The sequence below is a fragment of the Asterias rubens genome, chromosome 1 (assembly GCF_902459465.1).
Source record: "Asterias rubens chromosome 1, eAstRub1.3, whole genome shotgun sequence".
Taxonomy (NCBI): Eukaryota; Metazoa; Echinodermata; class Asteroidea; order Forcipulatida; family Asteriidae; genus Asterias; species Asterias rubens.
Genome location: NC_047062.1, coordinates 26,086,410 through 26,098,562, shown reverse-complemented (window position 1 = coordinate 26,098,562; position 12,153 = coordinate 26,086,410). Strand labels below are relative to the sequence as shown.

The window sequence follows — 12,153 nt, the reverse complement described above, 5'->3', positions numbered from 1 at the left end:
ATAATATAGCCTTACTACAAAATTATAGGATTACTATTAGGCCCATACCCTGGATACCTTCGGTAATTGTCCAAGACCAGTAGGCATATTCTCACTTGGTGTATCTCAACATAATATATGATGAAACTAATAAATCTGTGGAACTTTTGATCTAATCGGCCTTCGAATTTGCAAGAGAACCAATTAATAACAGTTTCTTAAAAACTACATTACTTCAGAGGAAGCAGTTTCTCTCAATGTTTTATACTACCAACAACTCGCCATTGCTTTTTACTAAGAACGTTTTTATGCAAACAATTATTTGGAGTAGTTACTAATATTATAGTTTTCAGTGCCATTAATGCACGTGTTAAAATGACATACCACAGGTTCACTAAAAAGACTGTTTGTCTTATCTAGTGTGCAAGCCTGGCGTTGAGGGGGGGGGGGGCGGGTTGCCTCACAGATTGTTTTGAAGTTGATAATGTCGTGTCATTCAGCCTTTCTGGCTGCAATGTGATTTTATAATAACCCTATTTACACGTAGAAACACGTAGCTGCGGAGTTTTCTTTATATCACACGGAGTCATGTTTGTTGACCAACGGCATTGTTTTCAGTTTTTGGGCCCCAATAGATATTCCATTGTGAACCTAAAGCAGGGATTGTTCAAGGTGACGCTATGGCAGGTTTGAAAGTAACGTTTAAAAACAACAATAACCTTTTTACAGACTTTGTGTAACAAAAAAACACAATGTCCACATAGTATTTACATTACACCGTGTGAAGATAATGATAATAGAAAGCGTAGGCCTACCTTTAAATACGTTTTTAACATGCTAACATAATTTTTGTCTCATTGATCACTGCACTGAGACAAACATTATTTTCATGACATTGTTTACTCTTTTCCAAAAACTACAGCACTTCAGCAAGTAATATTTTAAGTTATCTACTCATTATCTTCAAACTGTGTAAGTGTAAATCAGTGTATATCTGTGGACATTGTGTTTGATGTCCTACATAAAGTACGTCCAGGCCCTCTGGTATAAATACACTGGTGGTGAGATCAATGCCAGGTGCCATGATACCACTCGGTGCAGTGATAACGAACGCGTGGATCGTATGAGAGAATTTATATTTTCAAATGAGAAATGGGGTTTGTTTTTTATACAAGCAGTGTGACCTGATTAAAGTTGTACGCATGAATAAAGATGGAGCAAGAGAATGTGACTAAACAGAAAAGAATCGTATTATAGAAACAATTTGGGGTCACTGAGAGAATTACAGTACTCGCCAGGGTTCTCGCAGCGGTATTTTTGTCTGACTACGTCACCCGGAAAACTGAACACGACGGATTACTGAAACCGCCACACCGGGTACCAAATACACATAGGTATCCAAATATACTGCAGCTGTGCCGAGATGTAGAACAAAGAGCTACTTCAGTAGCTTTTTCCCTAGTCCTGCATCTCTTTGGAACTCCTTGCCTGGTGCATGTTTCCCTTCATCCTATGATCTTCCATCTTTTAAGAGGAATATCAATTCCTACTTTCACCTCAACTGAGTTTCTGCATGTTTATGTTTTCTGAGCCCTTTACCTAGAGTGGCTTTTAGCCTTGTTTTGGGCGACTTGCATTAAAAAAAGAAAAGAAAAAAATAGCAGACCTACTCGAGTATGCGTAGGCCTACGTTGGGAATTTGAGTACGAGTAAAAGTGTTACCAGGTCCATGCAACATCCCGATATCATTACTTTGATCTCCGAGTATGGTTAACATTGAAATGAAGGATGTATAGGAAAGTTGTATGTAAAAAAAAAAGAAATGGTTAATGACCAATTTCTGGTTTACACTTTGAGTTTTTGTATCTGTTAAAAATGATACAACAAAATACAGCTTCAACAAATTACAAATGGACCTTCTTTCATGAAGTTACGACTAACCATGAGTGATGCATCAGCAATACTCATTGGGAAAACTGGGGTGTTAAAACTGACACCATAAAAGGCCAAAGAAAGAATAAAAAATAACAACATATATGGTGTTAGAATAACACTAATGCAGTTTATTTTAAAGAAGTGGGTGTTACTTTAACACTCTATGGTGTATTATTTTGATTCTCTTCTCGGCATGTGACAACACCCGTGGTGTGGATTTAAACGACCCCGCCAGTTTTTGCAGTACACTTGAACATTATTATTAAACAACTGGTTACAGGAAAACTGGCATGCTGTTTAGCTAGGTGTGGTTGGGGAACTTGGACTTTATTTGTTTTTTCGAAATACAAATACGAAATTAAAATCGACTGTTTAATTAAAAACAAACACTCAATAAGACAGCCCTTGCACCATAAAGGTTTTAACCAACAACCTTGAAACTATGAACTGCAAAGTGTCACAGAAGCTGATCTGTTATTTCCATTCATTGTGTATCAATTTAAACTTACCCATACAATGGATTCAAGATAACCTATCTAGGTTCAATGACACTGTTGGACATGAGTATAATAACACCATATTGGTTTCGATTTTATCAGAGTGGGAGCGTACCAGTGCATTGAAATAGAATACTGTTTAGTCATTTCATGTATCTACCATCATCTTACCATGTCGTACAATGTAATTGTTGTAAGGTCCTGTAACTGAGTCCCCCCCCCCCAAGGTAAGAACATTGTAAGGCAATGCTTGTTTGGTTGTTTTGTTATCCGTTAAACTGTCATTTATCTATACTGAACAACACTTTGTTTTCAGGTCATTTTACAAATGACCTGATTTTTAGGGGTTACAGGCAGTGGACACTGGTGGTAATTACCCAAAATAATTATAAGCACAAAACCTTTCTTGGTAACGAGTAATGGGGAGGATAGTATGAAACATTGTGAGAAACGGCTCCCTCTGAAGTAATGTAGTTTTCGAGAAAGAAGCAGTTTTCCACGAATTTGATTTCGAGACCTCAGATTTTGAACTTGAGGACTCGAAATCAAGCATCTGAAAGTGCATAACTCCGTGTGACAAGGGTGTTTTTCTTTCATTATTATCTCGCAACTTCGACGACCGATTAAGCTGAAATTTTCACAGGTTTATTACTTTATGCATATGTTGAGATCCACTAAGTACGAAGATAGACCGGCAGCCGAGAGCACTTTGGTTAAAGTTGAAATGACCAATATGCCTATAAAACACTATTCTTTATACCAGTATCAGCCGCTAGACAATGTTTTGCTGCATAAGCCTGCCAGACTACTCCCCCCCCCCCGGTTTAAGCATCGGAGGAACCACCTGAAACGAAGTTGATATTTTGCTGCATCGGGCCCGCCATCAGACATCCCCACCCGCAGCGTGGTAAAACATCGGTGGTGGAACCACCTGAAACCAAGTTGAAATGACCAATAACACTCTTCTTAACACAAGTATTAACCGACACACACAAGTTTTACTGCATTGGGCCCGCCAGACACCCCACCCCCTTGGTTAAACATCGATGGAACCACCCGAAACCAAGTTAAAATTAATTATAGTATCAACCGCCAGACAATGTTTTACTGCATTGTTTTTACTAGCCATAGTGGAACAGTTAGTTTACAAAGGAGGTGTTAACTTTTTCACACGGTCTGCACGCTGCAGTAACCAATGGCAGTCGTGTAGTATTTACAGGGGTGAGGAATCGGATGGTTTTAAAGCCATTAGACACTTTCGGTACGGACAAAAAAAGTTCACAGATTTAAAAATAATTTACAGGGTTTACAGAAGGTAATGGTGAAAGACTTCTCTTGAAATATTAGTCCATGAAATGCTTTACTTTTTGAGAAAACGGTAAAACAATATAAATTCTCGTTAGCGGAGAATTACGGATAAAACACATAAGAATTGGTCACGTGATATATTGTCGGGATCCCGACAAAAACTAATTTGAGCACTTTATTTCACTGCTACGAATAAATGGCGAGAAAAATACTAATTGAATTGGCTCCGAAGGCGGGCACTCGATACAAAAGCCTGTACAGAACTTACTCGTACAACGTTCGGTCGAGTGCCACCGACCCTTCCTCCCTATCAAGAGGTTGTGAATTAAATACAATGTGTATTCTTCATCAAAGGGCATTTCTTAATTAATAAATTTAATACAAGAATAAACTCCTGTTTCAACTTTTGGAAAACATGGGCGCCGCTTGTAACCTTGGGAGGTAGTCTAAGGAGGATAAGAAAGAGAAAGACAAGAAGCTATCATGGTGGTCGTCTAGATCCCCATCTCCTGTAAATGGTAATGTACCAAGTGAGGATAGGATGACTGCCGTTAGCCCGGTGCCATATTCACCTCACCGATGGCTGCTAAGGAGACGTAATAGAACATCACCCAATACTTTAGGGAGAGTTAATGAAACCAAAGATAATGCTAGGTCTACCTCACAACATCCTCTTTTAAAGATATGACTTCTCACAGTTTCAAAACCTATGTAGTTTCTATGTCATTCTGTAGTCAAATTGGATGTAACAACTTTTCTCACAACTATTTCTCTCAGTGATGCTGATTGCTGAGATGGTATGTCAACTCCTTAGTTTCAGTAAGTTGTCTTGGCAACAAATCAACACATTCCACACAATCAGTGGACCAGGCAAGACAAGTATTTCTTGTATAGTCAGATTGCGTTAACTTGTTCTCAAGAACCTGTCTTGCTATTTATTCTGGATTTATTCTCCTATTTATTCTCTCAACATTTCAATCAGTACGCCTATGCTCTGATCATCTTCAAGGCATGTGTAAAAATGCCTGCCACGACTTGTAGGATTTGAGACTTTGGCAACTTCTTCAAGCCTTTTTTATATTTATTTCTTTACTTCAGAAATTTTTTGGCACCACATCTTTTAATTTTCTCTAATTTGATTCAAAAATTTTGTTTCTGTACATTGTCTTTGTTAACATCCTTTGAGCATAGAGAAAGGTAGTCTAACCTAACTCCATGCTTTAACAAGCAATACATTCTTCAAGTTAATTTCTGATACTCAGGATGTTTTTGTACTGATGTAAAGCAATCAATTTACCATACTGTTATGTTATGATTATTTTATCACAATATTAATTTAAGTTTCTACTGCAGTAAAAGCAGGGCCCAGTTTAATAGAGCTGGTTCAACAGACAAAGGTGCTTTAGAAGTAGCTCTATGAAATTGGACTCCATAGATGTCCATAGAGATGTATCTATAGTGAACACATTTGTCATTTAGAAACAGAAAAATCAACGCAATACATATTGATTGGCATATTTACATTTTGTGCAGATATTTTGTTTTGCGATTGTGTTGGTGTATTTCAAGGTTGGACTGCGACTGAGGATTATTCTTTATATGGGATCAGGCAGGTTGGGTGTCGAGTTACCATATGGTGTTGGGTTATGTTAGAATAAATCACTCATGGGTGATAAGGGCTGGCATACCACCATAATCAGAGTCCAACAGTTTGGGTGCTGAGTTACCATATGGTGTATGGTTTTGTTAGAGTGTGGAAGGATCTTAATAAATCACTCATGAGATCAGGCTTACCACCATAATCAGAGTCCAACAGTTTGGCTGCTGAGTTACCATATGGTGTATGGTTTTGTTAGAGTGTGGAAGGATCTTAATAAATCACTCATGAGATCAGGCTTACCACCATAATCAGAGTCTAACTGTTTGGCTGCTGAGTTACCATATGGTGTATGGTTTTGTTAGAGTGTGGAAGGATCTTAATAAATCACTCATGAGATCAGGCTTACCACCATAATCAGAGTCCAACAGTTTGGCTGCTGAGTTACCATATGGTGTATGGTTTTGTTAGAGTGTGGAAGGATCTTAATACATCACTCATGAGATCAGGCTTACCACCATAATCAGAGTCTAACTGTTTGGCTGCTGAGTTACCATATGGTGTATGGTTTTGTTAGAGTGTGGAAGGATCTTAATAAATCACTCATGGGATCAGACATCCCACTATAATCAGAGTCTAACTGTTTGGCTGCTGAGTTACCATATGGTGTATGGTTTTGTTAGAGTGTGGAAGGATCTTAATAAATCACTCATGAGATCAGGCTTACCACCATAATCAGAGTCTAACTGTTTGGCTGCTGAGTTACCATATGGTGTATGGTTTTGTTAGAGTGTGGAAGGATCTTAATAAATCACTCATGAGATCAGACTTACCACCATAATCAGAGTCTAACTGTTTGGCTGCTGAGTTACCATATGGTGTATGGTTTTGTTAGAGTGTGGAAGGATCTTAATAAATCACTCATGGGATCAGACATCCCACTATAATCAGAGTCTAACTGTTTGGCTGCTGAGTTACCATATGGTGTATGGTTTTGTTAGAGTGTGGAAGTATCCTAGTAAATCACTCATGAGATCAGGCTTACCACCATAATCAGAGTCTAACTGTTTGGCTGCTGAGTTACCATATGGTGTATGGTTTTGTTAGAGTGTGGAAGGATCTTAATAAATCACTCATGAGATCAGGCTTACCACCATAATCAGAGTCTAACTGTTTGGCTGCTGAGTTACCATATGGTGTATGGTTTTGTTAGAGTGTGGAAGGATCTTAATAAATCACTCATGAGATCAGGTTTACCACCATAATCAGAGTCTAACTGTTTGGCTGCTGAGTTACCATATGGTGTATGGTTTTGTTAGAGTGTGGAAGGATCTTAATAAATCACTCATGAGATCAGGCTTACCACCATAATCAGAGTCTAACTGTTTGGCTGCTGAGTTACCATATGGTGTATGGTTTTGTTAGAGTGTGGAAGGATCTTAATAAATCACTCATGAGATCAGGCTTACCACCATAATCAGAGTCTAACTGTTTGGCTGCTGAGTTACCATATGGTGTATGGTTTTGTTAGAATGAGGAAGGATCTTAATAAATCACTCATGGGATCAGGCAAACCACCATAATCAGAGTCCAACAGTTTGGCTGCTGAGTTACCATATGGTGTATGGTTTTGTTAGAATGAGGAAGGATCTTAGTAAATTACTCATGGGATCAGGCAAACCACCATAATCAGAATCCAACAGTTTGGGTGCTGTGTTTACCATATGGTGTATGGTTTTGTTAGAGTGTGGAAGGATCCTAGTAAATCACTCATGGGATCAGACATACCACCATAATCAGAGTCCAACAGTTTGGGTGCTGAGTTTACCATATGAAATACCAGAATGTTTATTCCTTCATCTTGGGGCGATGTTTCTGTTTATCGTGTCACTAGAAAATGTATATTTTGTCTTTTAACTAAACCTATTCAATCATGAAGTGTGTGAATTCAAATTATAAATTCTGTACTCTCTTAGCCATCGGGTCAGCTATAAGCTTACATTAACTTATTGGAAAATTAAAAAGAAATTCTAGATTTTTTTTTTTTTATAGCTCATATTTAGATTAGAAATATTTTTGTCTTTTCATCTGCTTTGAATATCCGTTGAATCTTGCCTAAAATATTATTTATAACTAAATTAGAAAATAGTATTTGCTGTTGCAAACTGTTTACCAACCGAGAGGATCTGTGGTATAAATGTAAACACAATAGCAGAGTCTTTCTATAATTAGATAATAATACATGCAGTGTGTGTGATATTAAACAAGTCAGGTTTCTAGTTGGTAGTTGCAAGGCCTCTTTGAGGAAATTTACTTATCTTGCTGTTTAATTTTGACTAATTTTATTCTTCAAATGAAGATAGAAACCCACACTTTAGGAAATAAGGTAACAGGCAGTGGACACTATTGGTAATTACTCAAAATAGTTATTATCATAAAACCTTTCTTGATTACGAGTAATAGGGAGAGGTTGATAGTATAAAACATTGTGAGAAACAGCTCCCTTTGAAGTGACGTAGTTTAGGAGAAAGAAGTAATTTAGAATTTGAGATATCGAAATCAAGCATCTGAAAGCACACAACTTCATGTGACCATGGTGCGCCAAGGGTGTTTTTTCGTTCATTAATAATAATATCTCGCAACTTCGATGACCGATTGAGTTCAAATTTTCACAGGTTTGTTATTTTATGCATGTTGAGATACACCAACTGTGAAGACTAGTCTATGACAATTACCAATAGTGTCCAACGTCTTTAACCATGTATAAATCTCTATTGGGACGAGTGTTGGCTTTGAGAAGATTTGTTGCTGTGTGGTCTCACTGTTTCAAACAGTATCTTGTCTTCAGGAGTTGTCTTGAGGAGACTACTTTAGGTTGCAGCAAGGGCTGGAGGAATGCACAGGGTAGACCATTAGAGGTCTAGCAATCTCCTGAAGATGAGCAGAGTATACTTGTATCAAATTGTCAAGATCACACCCGCTCTTTTCAGAGCCATCACTCCTCCAAAAGAGATTTACGCATGGTTGACAAGCTCATTAGTGATAGTTTGTCCACAGCCTGCAAAGCTTCAAACATCCCTGATACAACCACACCCTGGTGGTGAGGGTAGTTAAATGCAAAGATTGGTCAAACTTCCGTCTTATTGTCATTGATTCCAATCAAACATGAGAAAATGTTCGTTTCAACAAACCTTGGAAAATTTGCTCTTGAGCCATTTGAAAGACAATTTTGGGAGAGATGAACTTTTCACATTAAAACTACATTGTTTTGAAAAATATATTTATAACAAAATTTACTTGTCCAAATGCTTTTTAGACATTAAATGTTACAACACAATTTGCCTTTCTGTAGAAGATTTTTATTTTAGTTTATTTCCAGTGTGCTCATGATAATAATGAAAAGTGTGTGAACTATACAGGAACAAAAATAAACTCGGATGCAAGTTTTATTTGAGAAACATTCTACGTCCATTTTTATTGAAGTGTAATAACAAAAGTTCTTTACCAAAAACCCAATGTAATTAAACTTTTTAATCTAAGCAGTTACTATATATTGATTACATTTTATTAATGCATATTCTAAATTTTGACAATTTTGAGGGCATTCACTTTTACAAACAATGAATGTTTGCATTCGTGCAATGATGAGAATTGATTCATAAGTTGATAGATGGAATGCTTCAAAGGCGAGCTAAGCTGAATGGAACATTCCATCTATCAACAAATTGAAATATTTTCTTTATTGTATAAATGCAAAACATTTATTATTTATTTAATCAAACACCCAGGAAGATCTTTGTCATTTGAAGGACAAACCAAAGCTCAAAATGTTCAAGATATCGCTGAAAAACAGAGGCGAATAGTCTAAGCAGGAAGAACAATCCCAAATACACAATCTGAGACAGATTCAAATTAAATATTGGCCATAAAAACTAACAGTTTTTATTGCCATTAATTATATGAGTGATTATGTAAAAAACTAACAGTCAAATGTCTGGCTTCAAAAATCTTCCAAGTTCACTGTACGAAAATAATAAAACTAAAGCAAGCAATTTACTTAATTTATAAGCAAATCAACATTTCAAGGTTGTGCACACTATTGACAAGATTGAAAATATAAATGTTCCCATAACATAATATAAATGTTCCCATAACTTTTGCCTGAAATGCTACCACTTTTGAGAAATGAGAAGAAAAAAAAACTGAACAAGTTTCTTGTAACTCCGATGACAAACTGAGTAACTTTCACAGGTTTCTTATTAATTTATATGTGGGTGACGTGGGTCACATTAAGTGGGAATACTGGTCTATGACAATATTGTCCACGGTCTTTAATATACAAACATTTTTTGCAATTCAATTAAAACATATGAAACACTTACTTGTAATAAGCATACACTGCAAAATCGTAACTCTTGTCATTGGCCATAAGTCTACCCTGTAGGTCCAAAAATAGCGTGCAAAGAAAAACAGACAATGTTTAATAACATTTCTGTAATATTGAAGATATTAGAAGTTCCTACTTAATTGTCCATGCCCAAATTATCCCTTTAATTGAAACAATAGTTTGTCTTCACAAATCAAAGTCAGTCTTCCTTAATCCCTTTCCTGTACAGTTCAGCCATCATATGATGAGTATATGACGCACTGTAAATTGAAGCAAATTTAGTAATAAGTGTTTTGCCCAAGGACACACAAGTGTCATGACCAGGATTTATACCCACACTCCAGTGAATTAGTCTCCAGAACTTGAGTTTGATGCATGGGCTAAACTATTCAGCCAAGATACAGTACCATTCATCCTCTAGAATGCTTCTGAAACAGCAGCCCCTACTAAGGCACCAGCACCACCAGCTGCAGCAGTACCTGCAGCTCCTAACCCTGCAGCTCCAACTGACTGCAGAACAGCCACTGTACTTCCTGCTGCAATAGCGCCACCATTTTGCAATTGCTGCAGTAGACATCATGCCTGATGCAATGGATGGTGCTGCTATTCCACCTGATGTAAATCCTACAGCAGGGAGTATTACTGGAGCTGCGACTACAGCAAGTAATCCGCAAAAACCCATTGCTAGGAAACCGTCCAAAGATCCTGGAATAAAAACAAAAGAAATTAAACTGTTTTAGGCTTGCATGGATGACTTGGAAATCAAGTTATAAGTGCTCTGTGTGATAATAAGTGTTTTTGAAAAGGCTGTTGTGTTCTTCCCACCTTTCCAATGATGATTTCGATTGGGCATCACTTTTTACATAATTTTTAATGCAAACCATTACCCAGTTTAAAAACTTACTTTATAAAGCAGATTTTGATTACACATTTTGCATGACATCAATTTAAAAAAAACTAAATAAATGCTCACTGAGCGATAAACTCCATGCAGCCATCAATGAGGGTTAAAAGTGGAAAGGTGTTTCCAAGTATGGGCCAAGCACTACTCTAGCTGCAGGTCTTTGGTGACTTTTAGTGAGGATCTATTTGGGTTTGTCGTGATGTCAAATCATTTTAACAAATGCCAGGGGTTTGTCTCATGTTTACACAAATTACTTACTTGTTTCAGTTCCAGGATGGGTGACCTTATCCTCATAACTGACATCATCCTCAAAACTGACCTGTTAGACAAATAATCCACAAGGGGAAATTGACTGGGTTTGTTATGATTTGGGGGTTGATAGAAAGATTTACTAGAGCGAGATCTGAACCAACGACCTCTGGATTAACTTGGCAGTGCTCTACCAGCTGAGATTCTCTCGGGCGGCAAATATGACAATCTGGTCCAACACGTATAATTTCGACAGCTGGTCACCAGATTTGCCCAATTTTTACCACTTTCAAAAATCATGACACAAATTCTAAGGGCACGAACTTAATCCTCAATGTCTATAATGAACACTCAAAACACCATTGAGAAAATATTTTTGGAGAAAAAGGAACAAAAACTTACCAGATCCCGGAGCGAATTCCCAGGTTTTTTTACACTGATTAACATCCATATCTAGACCCACTTAGGGGCGCTGGATTCCCTTTTTTCGAAATTTTGACATTATCGGTCATCTGTCGATTATCGGTTAAATTTCGGGAAAAAAACAGGAATCTAGCGCCCAAGTTACTGAGTATCAATTGTCTGATAATGCATACAATTATCTAATGATATCGCATATGCAACCGTACCATTTTCTGCAAAGATTACAACGATTTAAAGTCATTTCTTTTACCTGTCTCCTTCCACAATCAGGTGGCTCACTGGCGTTATTACAGTAAGTAATATTCATGAAGAATAAAATAAAAATGAGCTTGGTTTTTGCATCAAGTTTAGCCATTTTAACGTCCACTGCGTACACCTCCAGCGATCTGCGCCTGCGCATAGTAAAAAAAAAAAACACTGGCGGGAGTTCCCCGTTGTGAGAAATAATGACTTTAAACTTAAAGGGGCTTTGCGTATAATAGTTTCAGGGTTGAAATAAAGAGAATATGATGATATATAAATTGACAGTAGCTACTAATAATCCACAGGTTTTCTTTGAAGTTGTTATTTATAGAGCAAAGCCTATTATACTTGCAGTGATTGCTTAGTTGCTAAAGACTCGTTGGAAAATATGTTTTTCAAAATACTAACCCACTTTGGGAGTTAGTTGTTGACGGAATAATATGGAATCACACACATACTGATCTTACGATAGGCTTTATTAAGCAATGGAATAATTTTAGTAAGCAATAGTATACACTAGTGGAAGCACAGAGACATGTGTCTCGTTTGGTGGTTGGAAATAGAGTGAGGGAAGAAACTAATAAGTATTTTGGGTCAGGCTTTCCAATTTAAGAGCCATCATAAACCTAAG

General features: G+C 37.2%; 1 protein-coding gene across 1 annotated transcript; it reads right to left on the bottom strand.

Moving 5' to 3' along the window:
- Window positions 1-8,744: 8,744 nt before the first annotated feature.
- On the bottom strand, window positions 8,745-11,669 carry LOC117299321. The gene is made up of 3 exons (XM_033782878.1): window positions 11,530-11,669; window positions 10,866-10,926; window positions 8,745-10,408 (listed from the first exon to the last, which is right to left on the bottom strand). Exons 1-3 carry the CDS (start codon window positions 11,632-11,634, stop codon window positions 10,089-10,091), a joined length of 486 nt encoding a protein of 161 aa, XP_033638769.1. The 5' UTR covers window positions 11,635-11,669; the 3' UTR covers window positions 8,745-10,088.
- Between the last annotated feature and the right edge of the window lie 484 nt (window positions 11,670-12,153).

What these genes read in the sequence shown, in the direction of transcription:
- LOC117299321 (XM_033782878.1), bottom strand. Translation starts at nt 11,634, where the DNA reads ATGGCTAAACTTGATGCAAAAACCAAGCTCATTTTTATTTTATTCTTC. An exon ending in CTGATTGTGGAAGGAGACAG is followed by an intron (nt 10,927 to 11,529) that starts GTAAAAGAAATG and finishes TTTGTCTAACAG; the next exon opens with GTCAGTTTTGAGGATGATGT. An exon ending in CCATCCTGGAACTGAAACAA is followed by an intron (nt 10,409 to 10,865) that starts GTAAGTAATTTG and finishes TTTTTATTCCAG; the next exon opens with GATCTTTGGACGGTTTCCTA.